Source organism: Castor canadensis, chromosome 7, assembly GCF_047511655.1.
Source record: "Castor canadensis chromosome 7, mCasCan1.hap1v2, whole genome shotgun sequence".
Classification (NCBI taxonomy): Eukaryota; Metazoa; Chordata; class Mammalia; order Rodentia; family Castoridae; genus Castor; species Castor canadensis.
The window spans coordinates 10,140,727-10,160,644 of NC_133392.1; the positions used below are offsets into that span (position 1 = coordinate 10,140,727).

Sequence of the window (19,918 nt, forward strand, 5' to 3'; positions counted from 1 at the left end):
ACTGTCTCACTCAAATTCTACTCTAGGAATATACCCAAAATGAATTGAAAATATGTATCCACACAAAGACTTGTATGTGAATGCTATAGCAGCATTTTTCATGATAGCCAAAAGCTGGAAGGATTTCAAATATGGACAACTAAACAAAATGGGTCTATTCAAATAGTGAAATACTATTTAGCAATAAAAAGGATTAGATTACTGCTACATGCTATATCATTGATGAACCTTAAGGATGTTATAATAGGTGAAATAAGACACAGGAGACTATATACTGTATGTTTCCATTTGTGTGACATATCCAGAAAAGGGAGACTTACAGAGTCAGGAAGTAGATCAGTGGTTGCCTGATACTAGGGCCAGATAGGCTTGGGTATTTTGGAGGGTTCTAAAATTGGATTGTGGTAATAGTTCCACAATCCCATAAAGTTGCTGAAAAATCATAACATTCTATATTTAAAATGGTCAGTGTTATGTAAAGTATATCTCATATAGTTTTTTCGCCTCTTAGTTTCTCAAAATATCGTAGAAAGATCTGACTCAATTTGACATCCTGCTTCTTCACTGCATCCTTCATTGTAGTGTAAGTGTTAAAAAATGCATAGTTTTAGCATTCACCAACATAATACTGCATATTGAACTAGATATGTTTTTGTTGCTATTTTAAATATTAGCCTTTTCATCAATATTCTTAATATTAAGAGCCATTAATATTCTCTATAGCTTCTAAAACCCTTTTTTCTAAGGTGTTTTTGGAGTGAGGAGCTGCTTTTTTTCTCACCTGAAGCTTGGTGAAAGACTAGAAAACACTATGTGTGCGCTTTTTTTTTTTTTTTTTTGGTGTGTGTGTGTGTATGTTTGCATTGACTGCAAGCTGCAAGTGCCAGGATTGGAGATAATCACATTGCTGTCTTTATAGCAAGTGATAGAACTTATTTTGCTGTTACGAGCAAAAAAGGAAGAACCTCACTACTTGTCAGCATATGAAATATCATTGCTTAAGGTGGCTCTGTAGTTATCAAGGATCTCCAGTGATCAGGATTTGAAAGGAGTGGTTTTTACCCAAAACTGGGTCCTGTAGAAATGGAGGAAGCTTGCTGTAGAGATGAGGTTGAGTTATTGGGCTGGAGAAAGGAGTTCAAATAACTTTACTGAATGTAGACAACACTGAGAATCAAAGAGCTGCTGTGAATTGGAGAGCTGTGGAGGGGAGGCTAGGAAGAGGGTTGAGCTGGTGAGTTGGTGGAGCTTTTACCTACTCTCTGCTCCAGTGTTTGGTAGGCCCACCTGTGTTTAGAGCTCGGGACAGAGCAGAAAGAGATGAGGAAAGTGGGGCATAGACATTAGTGGAAAATGGTTAGCAGTCTGCTCTTGGTACTGAATAATCAGGAAAGGCTTGATCCGCTGGGGAAAAGCAGAACTAGAAATATGTGTTGCTCTTGTTCTCCTAGCTGTATAGGTTGAGAATCAGTCCTGCAGTTTTCAGGCTGAGCCTGATGCTCTTGAAGTAGAAGTTAGCAGGTCTTTGGCTAGAAACCCCAACTATAATTCTGGGGCAAAGTCCTTGAGATTGTCATGTGATTGCTGTCCCGTTCACTTGGGTCTGAGGGTTGTTGGGCAGTTCTGGCTGGGAAAGGTCTGTTATTTGGGCCAATGGCAAAGAAATCCATAGAACTTAAGACTTCCTTCCTTTCCCTGAGTTCACTTTAGTAAATTGGCCCGTGAACATCTCTCATGTGCCAGACATAGTAGTGCTCTGCAGGCTTGTGGCTAGTTAGTAGGTGAGTGAACTTACTTACAGTTAGTTTTGGATATCAATTGATAATTGAGACAGTGTAAGTTGAAAGTGTATGTTTCATAGTGAAATGTAGCAACTGGAATTCTTTCTCTGGAAACCAGCCCATATGATAAAAATACCATTATCTATTCTGAGAATGAAAGAAAACACTCTTGGGATAGAAATCCAGACATTAAGTTGAAGATTTGTTGGTACAAGCTGGGGTTAAAGAATGTTAAAATCCACATCCACTGAGGATATCCTCTTGTTGGGTCAGCCGTCATTACTCCATGTAGTGGTCTTCATCATTACTCCAAGGACTGGTCATCTGTGTTGGAAATTAGGGTCATCTTCCCTGACAGTTTTCATCACCCATTAGATGTGCATGACTGCTTCAGAAAATGTTTGAATAGTAAATCCTGGGGTGGATTAGTTTCCATGGGGACATCAGTTTTGTTTGATCTTGGCATTCATTGAGTTCTCAGTGTAGGATGTCACCATGGGGTGTATTGCCCCCTCCTCTATAAAAGACTGGAAAAGCAGGAGTCTCACATTAAACTGACATTAAGTAAGAGCTCACATAAGGATAGTAACTCTGGATTTTAAGTTGTGTGTTGTATTGCTCTGCTGTTTTGTAGAATTGAAAAGCTGAGTATTATGTCAGTTTTTGTGAACCATTTTAATAGTACCTTACTAAGTCTTTTTATTGGAGAGTTAGGGTTTAAAATAATAAAGAAATGTCAGATTAAAGAAAATCACTTACCAAATTAACAACTTGATTTATATCTATTCTGCAGTAAAAATGCAGGTGTAAATTTTTTATTTTTGTTAAATTTATTAAAAACATTTACTATAAATCCTTCAATTCCTTAAGCTTTGTGAAGTTCAATTAAAAGTTTTTCCATTATAGTGCTTCTAGTCTTAAGTTGTAGGTGTTAGAATAAACCTTTTTTCTTTCTTTAAAACATTTAAATTCCTAAGAATTATGTATTTATTTTTACTTAGAACCTATGTAGTATAAATAGTCTCAGATTCCACTTATATAAGTGCATAGAATAGTCAGAGTCATAGAGACAAAGAGTGATGGTGGCTGGAGGATGGGGAAGAGGACAGATGGAGGTTAATTGTTCAGAAGGTAAAAACATTAAAACATTTGTCAGATTTAGTTGAACACAAATTTACATTTTTTGAAACTCTTAAGCATTATTCAGGAATAATGTCAACTTTTTAGACATAAACCAGTGAGTGAGCAGTTTTAGAAGTTCAGTGACGTGTTCTTGTTAGAAACAACCTACAGATTATTTCTTAAATCCACTGATTTATTACACTTATTACTAATAAACCTGGTAAGAGATACAACCTTTTCTTACTTAGACCAAAAATTTTAGATCCATTGGGTTTATCCAAAGATTTACCTTAGTTATATATACTTGGATTCTGAAAATGTTTCTGAGCTAGCAGTTTGTGTGAAGAATTTATTTTCTATAAATTTGGAGAAATATTCTATTTGATAGTTATTAATAATTCTTCAGCTTTTAAAAAAACCCATTTTGATAACACTAACACGTCACTAAAAATGTTGACAATAAAGAATAAGAAAAAATGTCACTCAATCTCCTTATAATAATGTGATATGTATTTTCCCCTGCCCTTAGTGTACTGATTGTCTGTTAGAAACTTAGGAATCAGTCACATTTTCTTTTTAAATTACTTAGGTAAAATTATGTGATATATCAACAATAAATACTTTTTGCATTTTCCAAACTATTTCTTAGAGTATGATTTCTAATTTTCAAAGTTAGTTTCTGACATTTTTAAGAATATCACAGTGGCTTAGCACATCTTTATTTGTAATTGGTACTGGAGTTTGAACTCAGGGCTTCATCATTGCAGGCACTGTACCATTTGAGCTTCACGTCCAGCCCTTGTTGCTCTGGTTATTTTGGTCTCCCTTTTTGCCCAGGCCAGCTTAGATGTCAATACTCCTGTTTTATGCTTCCCACCATAGCAGGGATGGTAAGTGTGTGCCACCACACCCAGCTTTTTTTGCCTTAAGATGAGATCTCAAAAACTTTTTATTGCCCAGGCTGGCTAAGATGCTCCTGATCTTGACCTTCCGTGTAGCTGGAGTGACAGGTGCATGCCACTGCATGAGCTGTTGGCTGAGATGGGATCTCTTGAACTTTCTGCCTGGGCTGGCCTCGAATCAAGATCTTCTCCATTTCTGTCTTCTCATTAGCTGCGATTACAAATGTCACCCAGCCATGCCCAGCCTACGTTTTTGTTTTTAAACTGAATATAGACTTTGGTACAGTATTTCATGACACTGTTAAAAGGCAAAACAATAGCAGGAATAATATTTTAAAATAATACGGTGCTTTCAAATCAGGTGCCTAAAATTATTACTTTTCAGGCTCCAATAAACTGGTATTTACTAAAAAATTGAGAACACTAATTATTGTTGTGTTGTACAGGTACCGTTTGGGAAAGGTATTTTTGGCTGCACTGCAAGGGAGGACAACTCAGGTTCTGTTCTCTTATCATCCCAGGAGTCTTTCACTCTCTCTGTCCTTAACCCTCTTTGATATGCCCTCAAATGATTTCTTTTTGCTTGTTCTTCTGAGTCTTAACAGTGTGTATTTTGGGCATTACAGAGGTACCTGGAGACAGGTAAGTGAGGAGACAGGTGTGTTTTGTCTGAGTAAATGTGCACCTCTTGGGGAGCAGTTGGCTGGAAGTGAGAGTTGGCCTGTTAATGTTGATGTTGTCTCTCCACAGTGCCTTGGGAATTGCGCTGCATAGCTCATTAATCACCAGAGGCGTGCCATCCTCCCCCAACATTTACAGGGGTTTTTCTTTTCTGTAGCTAGACATGAGCTTTACTATGTTTTCCCATTATCAGATAAATCCTTGAATTGAGGATTTCCAAAAAATTACTTTGTTGTTTAATTCTTTCACATATCCAGAAACTGTGCAAACTGCAGACTTGAAAAGGAAAACTATTAAATATTGCTTATCTCATCACTGACTTATTGATGGGAAAATTAAAGATAGCTGCTAGTAGCTTAATAACTTTGCTTTTGAATGGGCAGCCAATGTAATTTTATAAACACAGTCTTTTTGAATGTGCTATTCAGACCCCTGAAAATCCAAAGCAAAATCACCTAAATTTGCTCATGGTCTGCCTTATTTGTACATTGTCATTTGTTTCTCACAACCACCATTGAGGGTGAGGAGTAGTATGAGTCCTCTTCTAAAAATATAGAAATGTACTGAAAGCATACAGTAGAGTTACAGCTCAGGTCCAAATCTTTTGACTATAAGGTTATAGTTAAAAGCCTCTTGTACTTGTATTTTAAAATACACGTTTATTAGTGGTCCTCAGAAGTATACTCCAGCCATCCCTGAGGGTCTCTGGGGCCTTTTGAGAGGGTCCTTGGGATCAGCATTATGTTCCTAATGTCATGACACTGTCAGCCTTGTGGACTCTGGCTCTCACAAGTGTGCAGGCTCGTTTTCTAGAGGTTCCGTGAATGGCAGCAAATAAAGGCAGAGGCAGACAGGAGAAATGGACCATCCTCTCTTAATCTAGGCATTAACAGCATTTGCAAAAATGTAAAACAATGCTTAATGTTCTCACTGAATTGTTTTTTATTTTGGAAAATAGGTTTTTTCCCCTTATAAAATGTATTAATTACATTGGGTTTATTATTATTTTGAAGTGAATTAATAGATATGTGTATTTTAAAATCTCAGGAATATGGTTTGTTCTTTGCTAAGTAATCATGATTGTGAGGCAGCCCACATCTATATAAAGTACTTTGCAGATGGGGAAAACCCCCAGTTTCACCTGAACAGAGAGATAGTACTAGGGCTTGGGGTAGGACAAGCTGAATGTGACTGGACTCACTGAAGAACAAACCTGTGAAGTAAGTGAACCAGGTTATCAACTGAGAGGTCCAGGAATGAGAAACACAATGAAGATCAGAAACCGGGCAGGTATTTGCACTTGGAAAAAGTATTTCAAGCTGGTACAAGTACAATTCATTTTTATTTAGGGTTACTAGAATGCATCACTCATTTATTCAGAATATGCTCATTGGCTTATGCTTTTGATAAATGCAGGTTTTGAATGAACAGATGGATTAATGAACACACAGGTTAGGTTTAATGAGTCCAAGAATGTGACACTAAACTGGAATCATGGTAGAATTTAGATTCATTTCAAAGTCTTCTAATTAGCTTTTGACATGTGACAGGCACCCTGCCTTCCATATCACAAACTGACAGCTTTTCTCTGTCTGCATGTCAGTGCAGTGGCTTCCTTCCTTCATGTGTATTTTTAAAGATGGAGCTGCATAAGCCTCGGGACTTACATTTAAAAGATGGTTTTTAGAAAATTGGGTGATGTATATGAACTTGCTTTTTTTTTTGTCACGTAGTTGAAGCATTCTAATTGCTGAGACAGGCTTCAAGTCCATTAACTCTTTCAAGCACTGATGTCACTTGAGATGTTGTAGTTACAACAAAGGTGGTATCCTTTCCTATTTCCTGTTGGTACTTCTGATTATTCACCTGCTATATCCTTCAAACTGTACCTATCTAAGGAAATAGTAATAACTTTTTGAAGAGTAATCTGTATGTGACCATGCATACTAAAACCAGGTTTTGGCACAATTTATTATTGTAGTTGGTGGAAACTCTTAAAAGTTATTGCTCAAGCAAAATTTTAATGGTAGCCATGGAAATTTTAGAGATCACAGCTATTGCTTACACCTCAGTAAATTTCTCCTACTTGTTGTGGACCTTGATTATCTGTACACTTTCCTCCTCTGTACTGTACTCTTTGGAAGGGAGCTGTGTGCAGCCCACACTGAAGTTCTGAGGAGTTATGCTCTCCTACCCTCAGGGCAGAGCATCTGTATAAATGATGCTTCTGCATGGAAGGTTTCCTTCTTCTCCTTTTATTATCTTTTAATGATTTATAATAGTAAGAACTCATAGGCATTTATTTTATACTGGAGTTGGAAATCAATAGTTTTTTTTTTTTTTTTTTTTTTTTTTTTGCTGCTCAAATTGTTCCAACTTTAGATGTTGGGAGCTCTTTCAGTTGACCCCTGTGTCCCTTTGACATACTTTGTTTTTTGAGTACTACTTTTCTGATATCTCAACATAGACCAAACCCATATTGTAATTTTATGATTTCTGCCCTGTCCTAGAATCAGCCATTTCTGTGCTAACCCTGGTCCTTTTATCGCAGAACGGTATTACGCACCAGGATCTGGGCACTAGGTGTGCTCATTACTGCTGTGGTACTGTTTCTTTTAGGCTCCCTTAGCTGATAGAAGAAGAAATATGTATCAATACTAACTCATGAGGATGCCCATATTTTTAATAGGCATACTTCCATGTGGAACCATCTAGTAAGCTAAGCATGAGTTGGTACATCTTTAATTCTGATCTGTTATTACTTGATCATTCTAGCCTTCTTCCCTTACTTATCTGTAACTGTGAGAAACCTGGCTCTTAGAATCTGCTACCCATTTATTTAATTTTTCAGTTCTAGGGTTTACATGTAGCGGTGTCATAACTGTTAACCTGCACCCCATGGGAAGCAGCTTTATCAAATGCAGTACAGTGCTGCATGCTCTCGTTCTTACAGACCTATTCCAAAGTTCATTTCCAAAGTTGCTTAGCTTGTCACCTTTCCCTTGCCCCAACTTTTTCTGTAAGATTCTTTCATTCATGTGTAATACAGTTAGGCTCTCTTGTCACAGACTGTGTGCCTCCTTGGGATCATACAATGTCCCAAATGACTTTTTTACAATTTTCTATAATTTGTTCCTTATGTTATAAAATTCTGTGAGTTTTGATGAATGTGTAATATATATGTACTGCTATGGAATCATACAGAGAAGCTTTATTACCTGAGACCCTGTGTTTCATCTATTCATCCCTTCTTTGAGTTCCCAGAACTCTTGCTGACACTGATCTTTTCCTTGTCTCTATACTTTGACCTTTTACGGAAAGTGATTGGGTTTGTACAGGATGCCTTTCAGACTGGCATCTTTCACTTAACAATATGCATTTAAGGTTTCTCGTGTGTGTGTGTGTATGTGTGTGTGTGTGTGTGTATTCACAGTTGCTTTTTGTTGCTGAGTAGTGCTCCATTGTATGGATGGACTACGGTTTATTCACCTATCGAAGGATATCTTGGTTGCTTCCAGTTAAGAAAAAAAAAAGTTATAAACATTCACTTGTGAGGTTTTGAGGGTTTGTGTGTCATAAATTTTCAGATCAACTAGGTAAATAACTAGGAAGGTCTTGCTGTTTTTGTATGGTAAGAGTGTGTTGGGTTTTGTAAGAAGCTCCAGAAGTGTCTATATCATTTTACATTCCTGCCATCAATGAATGAGAGTCCCTGTTGCCCTACATCTTACCAGCATTTGATATTCAGCTTTGGGATTTCAGTTATTCTAATAGTTGTGTAACTCTACCTCATTGTTGTTTCAGTTTGCAATTTCCTGATGAAAAGTGGTAGTGAGCATCATTTTATGTGCTTATTTGAAATCCATGCATCTGTTTTGTTAAAGTGTCTGTTTAGATCATTTTCCCATATTTTAATTGAGTTGTTGTTATCATAGTTGAATTTTAAAAGTTTTTATATATTTTGCATACTGGTCCTTTACCACATAAATCTTTTGCAATATTTGTTTCTAGTTTGTGGCTTTACTTTTTATTCTTTTAACAGTGTTTTTCAGAGAGAAGTTTTTAATTAAAAAAAAGTGCAAATTAGAAACTTTTCTTTCATGGATTATGCTTTTGGTATTGTATCTAAAAACTCATCACCAAAGCTAAGTTCACTTAGATTTTCTCTTCTAGATATTATCTATTATGTAGAAGTTCTATAGCTTTGAAGTTTACATTTAGGTCTGTGATCCATGCTGAGTTGATTTTTGTGCATGTGGGTTTTATAGTGCCATTTGTTGTAGACTGTCCTTTCCCTTTTGAATGTCCTTCACCTCTCTGTCAGGGATCACTTCACTGTACTTGTGTGGATTTACTCTATTCTGTTGACCTGTTTACCTACTCTTTTGTCAGTCCTACCGCACTGTCCTAATGCGTACCACTTTGTTCTTTAGTTTTGAATTGACTAGTCTGGATCTTTTGTTAATATTCACTAAACAGCTTGCTGTGTTTGTTTTGGGGCAGTACTAGAGTTTGATTGCTTTAGTTATTTTTTATAGATGGTCTTGTGCCTTTTGCCCTGACTGGCCTTGGATTACAATCCTCCTACCTACACCTCCCTTATAGCAGAGATTACAGATATGTAACACCACGCCTGGATTGTTTGTTGAGATGGTGTTCTCCCTAGGTTTTTGCCTGAACTAGCCTCAAACCCCAATCTCCCAATCTCTTAATTCTTGTGTAGGTGGGATTACAGATGCAAGCCACTCTGCCTGACCCAGTTTGCTTGATTTTGATGAGGATTGCATTGTCTATAGATAAACTGTAGATAAAGAATTAACATTTCTTTTGGCAGTACTGGGGTTTGAACTCAGGGCTTGATGCTTGCAAGGCAAGCACTCTACCAGTTGAGCCACTCCACCAGTCTTGAGCAAGAATTGACATCTTAACAATAGTGGATTTTCTGATCCATGAACACATATTTGTCATTTATTTAGGTCTTCGTTAATTCCCTTCATAGAAGTTTTATACTTTACTGCATATAGATTCTGGAAAAGTTTTGTTACATTTAAATCTAGATATTTATCATAGTAATGGCTTGCGTTTTTCATCTCCCATTCTAGTAATTGCTGATATATAGGAAAACTGTTGACTTTTGTACATTAGCCTTGTATTCTGAAAACTTGCTGTAACTGCTTATTAATTCCAGTTTTCCTGTTGGTCCTGTGGTACTTTCTGTATAGACAAGTCATCCACAAAGACAGTTCTTTTTCCTCTGCTCACTCAGAATGCCTTTATCTTCTTTTTGTTGTTGGGGGGAGGGGCAGTGCTGCAGGTCTAACCCGGCCTTGTACATGGTAGGCGAGCGCCCTACCAATGAGCTACATCTCCTAACCCCCTTTATTTCCTTTGCTTGTCTTATGCTACCTAGGATTTAAGTCTGATGTTAAATAGGAACTATGAGAATAGGATATCTTGCCTTGTTCATGATCTTAAGGGGGTAGGGGAAGCATCTAGTTTCTTACTGTTAATTGTGATATTAGCTGTAAGGTATTTGTATATACTTTTTATCAAGTTGAAAGTTTCCCTCATACCTAATTTGTTAAGTTTTTAGTTATGAATGGCTGTTGGATTTTGTCATACATTTCTTGCATCAGTTGATAGAATTACATGATTTTTCTTTTTATGGCCTTACGGATGTGGTGGATTATATTAGTTGCCTGCCTTCTTTCCCTCCTTCCTCCTTTCCTCCCTCCCTCTTCCTATGTCCTTCCCTTCCTTTCTTGCTTTTCTCATACTAAACCAGTCTTGAATACCCAAAATAAATCTCTCTTGGTCATAGTATATAATCCTATTTATACATTGTCATTTTGATTTACTAATACTTTGTTGAGGATTTCTGCATATAAATCCCTGAGAGATACTGTGCTGTAGATCTTCTTACAGGGTTCTTTTCTTCTGATTTTGATATTAGCAGATCTGCTCTTTTAATTTTTCTCCACTCTTCCCCAGCTTTATTTATTTGTTTATTTATTTTTTTGTGCTGGAGATGAACGCAGGGCCTTGCACTTGCTAGGATAGTACTCTGGTGCTCTGCTGCTTGAGCCATGCCTCCAGCCCATGTTTTGCTTTTTGGTGGCACTGGGATTTGAAGTCAAGGCCTTGAGTTTGCAAGGCAGGCAACAACCCAACCCTGTTTTCCAGCTTTTGTCCATATACATTTTCTGTCATTTTTAGCTGTGTGAAAATCATGTACAGGTTGTATTTGTTCGTTAATATTGTTAATTTCCAACATCCATTCAGTCTCTAGCTGTACATTTTTTGTTCTGCTTTATAAATTTTATTATATGATATTCATTTATGTTCCTTAAATGTTATTTATATTCTGAAGTCATCACTATCATATATGGTGAGTACTTATACTTAAAGTCATGTTGAATTTTAAAATGAAAAATGTCCTTTAGCTGAATTTGTAAAATTACCATTATATGCTAAAATCTCTAGATTTCTCTTCTGGAATTATAGTTGTGTTATGAGGATAATGAGGAAACTTTATTTTCCACTAGCTAATAAGAAGTGTCGTAGCCCTTTGTACTAGGTGTGAATTTTATTTTGTGAATTATTTTTAAGTTATATTGTGGTGGCACATTGTAACATTTACAGAGGCTCCAGCCTGGGGGAGTGACTCAAGTAGCAAAGACCTGCCTAGCAGGTGTGAGGCTCTGAGTTCAAACCCCAATACCAAAAAATAAGTAAACAGAAAACAAAAAACCAGCCAAACAACCCCTCCCCACACAAAAGTTCTTATATTATGTCATAGTTGAATTCACCCCCTCCATCATTCTCCTTTATCCCTCCTCCCCCATTCCTGAAATAGTTTCAGCAGGTCTCATTTTTCCACTTACACACATGAGTACATAATATTTCTACCTCATTCACCCTCTTACACCTTCCTCACACTGGTACCAAACCCTCAGACTTACACAGAAATTTACCTGGAAAAAATAATGGGATCGTGCATTCCATCAGTGGTGGTGTAGTCATAAAATGGGGCCTGGCTGGCAGGAGGGGACACTTTTTTTTTCACTCAACCTCCTCCTTTTATGTTCTCTGTCTTTCTCTAACTTATTATTTCTTTTCAATCTTTGTGTGAACAGAAGAACATAGTGATTAAAATGTTATGTTTCTTATTGTCAAATACTAAAACAAGTAAGTTGAAGAAAGTATAAATTTCTCATTTTCTTTTTTAAATATGTTATTTTAATAGACAGTAATTATATATATTTATGGGATACATTGTAACATTTCAAAACATGTATACAACATATAATGGTCAGATCAGAATAACTGGCATATCTGTCACCTTAGACTTTACCTTTCTTTGTGGTGGGATCACTCAAAATCCTCTGTTGTAGCTATTTTGAAATATTCAGTTAATTGCTGTCAAATGTAATTATCCTGTTGTGTATAGAATTTTACAAGTCCATCTGCAGCCCTCTACCTGTTACCCTCCTCCCTACCCCTCCCTCATCTCATTTCCCCTTTTCTTGTGTTTGGTCAAGTAAAAAGTTTTACAAGTTAGCATTGGATGTGACTAGCAACAGTGATTGGCAACAAAGGAAATTTTAGGACTTACTATCTTGAGTAAAATAGAAGTATATAGATTATGATTTTTTAATATAAAAATTCTGTTTGCAGAACAGCAAAGTGTTCATGTTTTTGTGCCTGCTGTTTCATAGGCAGAGAATCCCCCTAATGGACCAGAGTGTGGGTTTGGCTCCTTTCATCAGCAGTACTGGCTTGATGGGAAGATCGTCGCCGTGGGGGTGATCGACATTCTTCCCTCCTGTGTTTCTTCTGTGTATTTGTACTATGATCCTGACTATTCATTTCTGTCTTTGGGCATCTACTCTGCATTACGGTAAGTTGCTTTCTGCACTGGTAATGGTTATGTAGAACTTTAAACAGTTGCTCAGTTGTTGTACTCCATTATGTTGCTGAAGATTATCATAATTTGTTGCTGTAGTCGTAGCCTAGTTGTATGTTGCTATCTAGAACTCATGCCATTGTTGGGTAGTAACTGTTAACTTACGTTCCACTCATTCTAGTGTATAAAAACTATTGTTTTTGGAGATGTTGTTTGTTGGTTAGTTCATACATTTATTTAAACATCTCCATCAGAACCAATGTGTTCCTTAAATGTTAGTTTACTTATATTCTTGTCATCACCATCATATATATTCTTTCACTGTTCATTAAAACTTAAATTAATGTGGTGTAAATTAATTGAAGCAGTATGAGTCTCCTGGAAATAACCCAGTTTTGTAGTTCTGCGTTGCTTAAGGAAAAAGACCCATTTTGAGAAGTGTGTCCCTGGGTAATTGTGGTTGGATGGCCATTGTAGAGCACACTTACACATACTGAGATGGCTACTGCATCTCTAAGCAGTCAATTTTTGGAGGACACTGTTCAACATGCAGCCCATTCCTGCAAGCATCATTATGGGGCCTGGGACTGTCTAAATATGTCTGATGGTCATGTTTTCACATTGTGAGAAATATACTGCAGGTTATTGTTTGTGTTTGTGCTTTTTTCTGAATTATGAAAGTAGAAAAATTGATTTTTTAAAATTATTTTTTGTTGGTATGGGGTTTGAACTCAGAGCTTTGTGCTTCCTGGTCAGGTGCTCTTCCATCTGAACCATACCTCTAGGCTTTTTTTGCTTTAGTTGTTAGTGCTGTTGCTTGAAGCCACCTTGGACTGGCCTTGGATGTGATCCTTCGAATCTCCACATTCTGAGTAGCTGTGATTACAAGTGTGAGCTACTTTACCCAGCTTATTGACTGAGATACGATCTTGCTAGTTTTTTGCCCTGGCTGGCCTCAAACCTCTAATCTCTGTCCCCCAAGTAGATGGTATTATAGCTGTGTGTCACCATGTCAGGCTGATACATTGTGTTATGATTTATCTGGATAGGGCTGGAGGTGTGGTTCAAGTGGTTAGCAAGCATGAGGCTCTGAGTTCAAACCCTAATATCACAGAAAAAAAAAAAACCATTTACCTGAATATAAATGACAACCACGTCATGTATAACCATTGCAGCGAAAGTACTAATAGTTTCTTTGCTCAAGCAATGCTGGCCTCTGCCAACAAATAAAGAAAACCTGGTGAGATAACAGGTGTGCTTTTTTTTTCCCCCCCTCTTTCATTTAGGGAAAATATATATTAAGCTACAGGGACAAGTTATGTGTCAAAAATAGAAATTGTCATAGTAATAGATGTTCTCCCTAAAGTTTTTCTGCTATTGTTTTCTAAAATTTAATGTACTGTTTTCAGCCCATTAACAGCCAAGATTCTTTGAGAATTCTGGGACAGAATGAATTTTAGGCCAGCTACTTTGTCTAATAAAGCATAAAATATGAACCGTAGAGGCCCTTGCTTAAAATAAGTGAGGGAGGTTTTAGATGTCTTTTTAGTAAAAAGCACCTTAGTGTTTTGAAAGTTATTTTTCTCTCAAGAATATGAATGTAACATAATTTACTGTACTGTAATATGTTGTTGACTATTATGGGATCATGGTGATAGAAAATGAGCAAGTAATAGCAGGGTTAATTTGATTAACGCACGATATATATAAAAAAGGAACTGGGTTTTTGATACATAACATCAGATTTTATTTGTTATGCAATTACATAGTGTTTGAAAATTGGAACCAGAATTAATTGTCCCTTCTTCTTCCTTTGGCAGAGAAATTGCTTTTACTAGGCAGCTTCATGAGAAAACATCTCAGCTCAGCTATTATTACATGGGTTTCTACATTCATTCCTGTCCCAAGATGAAATATAAGGTAAAGTCGATTTTCATACATGTGTCCATTTTCATTATAGAAGAGGAATCTTTAATAAAGTATGCATCTCATGGCAGAGGATTTGAGTTTTTGGGGGTGGGGGGTGAGTAGGTTAAAAAGAAATCTCTTGCGTGTCTCAGAAAGTGGGCTTTCTGTAATAAGAACCATAGCCTCAGCTGCTCTAGCTTTGTGATCTGTCATGTTGTTGTGAGATTTAAGTATATTTCAGGATTTCCCTTTGTAAAACAGGTTTTATGACTCTCTTTGGTGAAACCCTTTGATGCTTTCTAAATACTAGTGGAGACTACCACGAGCACCTCTGCTTCACTGGCCAACGCACTCTGATCTCTGAAGATGCACAGAGGTGCAGGCACCAACTTTCCATTTAAAATTTGTTCCCAAGCAAAGCTGGGCATTTTACATAAAATCAGGTCATGCAGTGGTTGGTAAGTGGCCTGGGAGAATTTGGGGTTTTCCTCCACAAAGTATGGAAAAGGAAGGAAGGAGAAGGTCCAAGAGAAGAGTAGGTGTGACAGGAAGCTCATTTTGAGGTGATAGTACCTGCAATGTCTTCACAGGAGAGCAGAAGAACCTTGAAAGCTGGTCTCAGGGACTCAGGTAGTTGGAAGTCATTGTTGGGTTTTAGAAAATATAAATCTTTTCCAGTGTATACATGTGATTTTATAAATAATGAGAGAGTCTTTAAAACATGCCAAAACAAAGAAACAAGTATACGTGAACCTTTATTTCATCTATTCCTTTACCCCATATCACCTCCATCCCCTTTGGAATTATTTTGGAGTAAATCCAGGGTATCCTTTCATTTGTAAATGTTTTAGTGTATATTTCTGAAAGATTTTTGAAAACCTTACTGTAATCTCATCATCACACCTTAAAGGTATTAACAGCATTTCCAAATATCATCTGATACCTAGTCCACAGTTCTCTGTTTCATAATCTTTTTCATAATTTGTTTGTCTTAGGATCCAGTCAAGGCTATGCATTGTATTTGATTGATATGCCTCTTCAGTCTCTATATTTCACTTCCCTCTTTTTGCTGTCCTAGAAAGGAATAATCCACAGGACTTAGTAATTAACTAATTGTGTGAATGATCCTGGTTTCAAAGCTTTAAGTCTGAATACTGAGTGGCTGATGTGTCTATTTTCAGAAATTATGGATTCTAAAGGTAGGACTGAGTGAGAGAAGTGTCAAAATGTAATGCTATACCTGACTGGTTTTATGTGGACAATTCCAGGTAGTCTGATCAAAGTGTCTTGTGGGCATCTGGAGGCTCTCTTTTGAGTTCATATTTAAGCATACATTGTAGATAATTGACTTCTGAATATGATTGTCATAAAATTATCTTTATTCCTGAATTATTCATTTATTTGATGGGCCTAACCATATGGTGTGTACAGAAGGAAAGCATGAATGTATTTCTCTTTATGGTCAAACATTTACTTGGTACTGCTTTTACTAGTGTGTTCCTTTAGCTCCTTTTCCTAGTAAAAGCAAACAAACAAACAAAAAAAACAAAAAAATTCAGCTGCAGTTGGCAGAATAGCTTCTGCAAAATCATGTGCTACTGAAATCCTCAAGCTTCTGAGCTTCTCAAATTCTCCTGACCAGACAAGCTACATTCCTTTAGTCCAGCAGCCCAGGGTGATGCACATGGGGACAGGAGGCACCAACTTTGCTACTGCTGGCCTGAAAGGAACACAGATGATCTCATCACTTACCCACAGCATGGAGCGAAATATTGGATTCTTTTGATTCAGCATTTGGAGTTTTCTTTTTTGTTTATGCCACATGTCCAATGAATTAGACATAGTAAAAAAAAAATACCACAGAATATTTTTACTAAGAGGTTTTTGATGCCTCCTAGAGGCAGTGGGAGGTAAAAGAATTCTGGTATTCATCACAAATTTATTTCTAAAAGTGTCACACGTGAAGACATGTGCCACATCAGAGTCAGAATCATTTCTTTAGGGGTCATCTGTTCTGAGCTTCCCATTACAGATGAAGAAATTGAAACTCAAGATGATTTTGCATTGACTCACATTTTAATTTTAGCAACCTTTAGGAGAATTTGAACTTAAGAATTGGAATTCGCATGACTAGTATTGCTTATCAGATTTAGAATAAAGTATATATAACTTTCAATCTTGGAGAATCCTTAAGTGCTTGGCTTATTAATTAATGTTAACTGGTAAAAGGTAAAAGTACATTTAATCACGTGCCATATTTTTCCCATCCTTTCCTTATCTCTCCACAGTGAAACAGACACCTTGGGATAGTACATGATTTTTAATCTTTGAAAAATAGCAATCATCTGTGGAACTGTTGAAAAATACTAATTCCTGAGCTCTACCCTGACCTCCTGAGAGAAAAGTTTGCTTTCCTCTCTTACATGGTTCATTCTCTGGCAACTAGCCACTGCTTCATGTTCCTGTGAACTTCCTTCCTCGACATCCGCACTGCCCGTTGAATCTGAAAGTCTGTCACTGTCTCTGCATGCACAGCTCAGAACTTGCTCTCCAGACCAAGCTCATGCACCATTTGTTCTGGAAAGTCATCGCACTCTCTCTCTCTCTCTCTCACTCTCTTTCTGTCTCCCGCTTCATCTTCAGCAACTACTTCCTGCATACTGAAGCTGGTGGTAGTCTATCTGCTGTTGAGATTTCTTCTCATTTTTTAACTGTTTTATCCGGAGCTCCCTTTGGGCTCTAGCCCAAAATGTACCTGACTAATCCGGAGCTCCCTTTGGGCTCTAGCCCAAAATGTACCTGACTAGTCCGTGTTTATGGAGGGCTTGCTCTGTGCAAAAAACCATGCTTGATGCCAAGGCAAAAGGAAGATGGTCAGACATGTTCCCTGCTTGCCTGTCTTTGAGCAAACCATGTTTTGTCTGTCACTGTCCCCAGAGTCCAGCACATTAATTTAGCAAGTAGAATGTGCTCAGTAGGTTTTTTTGGCATTCATTGCATATGAAAGTTGGAATCTGTTTGCATGGGCATAACAGGGGAGTGAAGGAAAGTAGTAGTAAGTACTGCACACACACAGGGAGGTTGTAATTAAACTTCGGATTTGGTAAAAATTTAGTCCGCTGTATAGTTTATGTTTTCTGTGAACTCTTTTCTTTCTTATCTACTTTTTTTAAAACAGTCAACTTGTTATTTGCATGAATGTATATATGTATGCATATGTATATATATATATGTATGCATGTGTATATATGTATGTATGCATGTGTATATATATATATATATGTATGTGTGTGTGTGTATATATATATATATATATATGGATGGATAAAAGCTCATCAATCTTGAGTTTACAACTTGATAAATTTTCACAAAGTGAGTGCACCTGTGTAACCAGCACCAGAACCAGAAACAGCATGAGCAGCACCACCCCCATAAGCCTCTCAGACTCTCCTTGATTACTGTTCCAACACTAAAGATGATCAGTGTTCTAACACTAGACCAGTTCTGCTGTTTTTATACTTTACAAAAAGGGAAATGCTTAATACTTTGACTGGCTTGTTCATTCAACAGTGTACTTGTGAGATTTGTCCATGTGTTGTATGTAGCATTGGGGGTTATTGTCATTGTTGAGTATGGTGTTCCCAATTTATCACCACCTCCTTCCACTTAAATACTTTATTCACCTTTTAAGCAATATCATTTTCAGATTAGTGAAAAATGAATTGATAATGTAGTATTGAATTATTCCCTTTATCAAAACAATCACACCATATTTAGACTGGAAATTGAAGGTTAGCCTGTCATAGGAACTATAGCTTCATGCTAATTAGAGTTGGCATAATATTATTGTGTTAGTGCTGTGTGATTACCAATTCAAGTTCAGTCTTTTTAATATGTCACTATCACTTCAAAGAGCAATTCTACTTACCCGCCTTACCTAGATTCTACCCATCATTGTAAGTCATTTTTTAACTTTTGTGATTTAAAACAAGTTTTGTGGTTATATCTATGTGTCATGTATGTATATTATATGTGATGTGACTTAAGTGAAGAAAATCAATTAGACTCTTAGATATCCATGAGTCTTCCTATTAAAGAAGTTCTAAGTCAACTCCTTGAGTTATGTGTATCTTAAGGCCCTTTGTCTCACATTTACTATTGGTATCTTCTTCCCACGATAATAAAGTGAGCTGTGTTTTGAACAAAGGTAAACCTTTAGGTGAAATCTATGTATTCATTTAAAAATAAAGGATACAATTTTTTTGTTGTTCACAAATATTCATTGACTTGCTCTGAAGATGGTAAAATTCAGATGGCACAATTTTGCTTGTTTGAGTATCTGCCTCTGCCAGGGGACTTGTTGGTCTAAATTGATTTTGAGGGGAGTATTTTAAAATTTACTGTTAAAAATACTGAAATTACTGAAATGTGTTTTGCCAGAACCTTGCTTGTTACTCTCAGTGTTAGTATATGATAACTGAATAGCCAGTACCTCAGTACTGACATTTAACAGTTAACTTAATGTTTCATTCTTCCCAAGAATTAAATTAGTTTTCAAAGGGGAAATTAAAATTTTAGTTGTAGATTTTAAACATCTAGGGATTCATGTGAGACATTTTAAATTCCTTCTTTACTTTGTTTTAGGGCCTTGTGGTTAGATCCATCCTTGGTACTGTTAGAAGAATCTACTTTTGGACTTTTGCTGCGACCTCTCCTCTTGTGCTTACCCCTCTGCTCATAGCTTGGTTCTCCTTATCCTCCTTTTACTTCTATTCACCTTCCAAGATGTGTCTCAGGTTTCTTCCGCTGAGAGCTCTCACTCAGCTCCTTGACATAGTGTGTTGTTCTCAGTGCGGCTTCCGTGCTGTTATCAGCATGAGTCCTTGTTCTCCCATGTGTCTGTCTCATTACCCTGCAAGTATCTGGGAAGGTGGAATTGGAGCTTATTATTTTCTTTGGCAGCAACCCCTGTTTTATAGTAACTGTTCAGTAAATCTTTGGATGGGTGAACGTAGATAAGAGGATAAATGAGTCATTTGGCCACTGGTCAGGTGGAAAATGCATGTCTGTGTCAAATAAAGTTGCTTTATTTAGCATATTTCTACAGTATAACTTTTTATAATTTTCAATATTAATCAAAGATAAGTTTACTATAAAGGTGTTTCTTTTTAAAGTAATGAAAAGGCTGTGGTGTTTGAGTTGTCAGATAAATGAACAGTGGAGATAGCCTTGCCTTTGCATTTTTCTTTACATTCTTCTTAGACATTGCAAATAATTAATTTAGAACATTTGTAATTCTGAAACAGTAGTCCTGCATAACATATGTGATGTAATTTAAATTAAATGTTTATTTTCAAATAGGTTAATTTAGAAGTATTTCTTAGTCCATTTGTACTACTATTATAAGAAACACTTGAGACTGGGCAATTTGAAGACAACACTTATTTCTCACATTTCTGGAGGCTGGGAAGTTCAAGATCAAGGTACTGGCAGTTTCTTTGTCTGGTGAGGACTATTTGCTCTGCTTTCAAGATGGCAGGCACTTAGAATACTTATGTACTTACATGGCAGAAGAAAGAGAAGGACGAAAGGGGACTGACTCTGTATCACATGATTAA

At 36.8% G+C, this 19,918-nt stretch overlaps 1 protein-coding gene across 17 annotated transcripts in view; it reads left to right on the plus strand.

Annotated features, from left to right (window-relative positions):
- Ate1 (arginyltransferase 1) overlaps window positions 1-19,918 on the plus strand; it is a 142,943-nt gene that overhangs the window by 45,042 nt on the left and 77,983 nt on the right. For 15 of the 17 annotated variants that reach the window (XM_074078171.1, XM_074078169.1, XM_020171759.2 and 12 more), the window contains 2 exons: window positions 12,205-12,386; window positions 14,213-14,312. In XM_074078171.1, coding sequence (XP_073934272.1) covers window positions 12,205-12,386; window positions 14,213-14,312 — 282 coding nt within the window. Of the gene's footprint in view, window positions 1-12,204; window positions 12,387-14,212; window positions 14,313-14,561; window positions 17,502-19,661; window positions 19,784-19,918 lie in introns of those variants that run through there. The other 2 variants (XR_012449602.1, XM_074078176.1) reach the window with 2 other exon arrangements.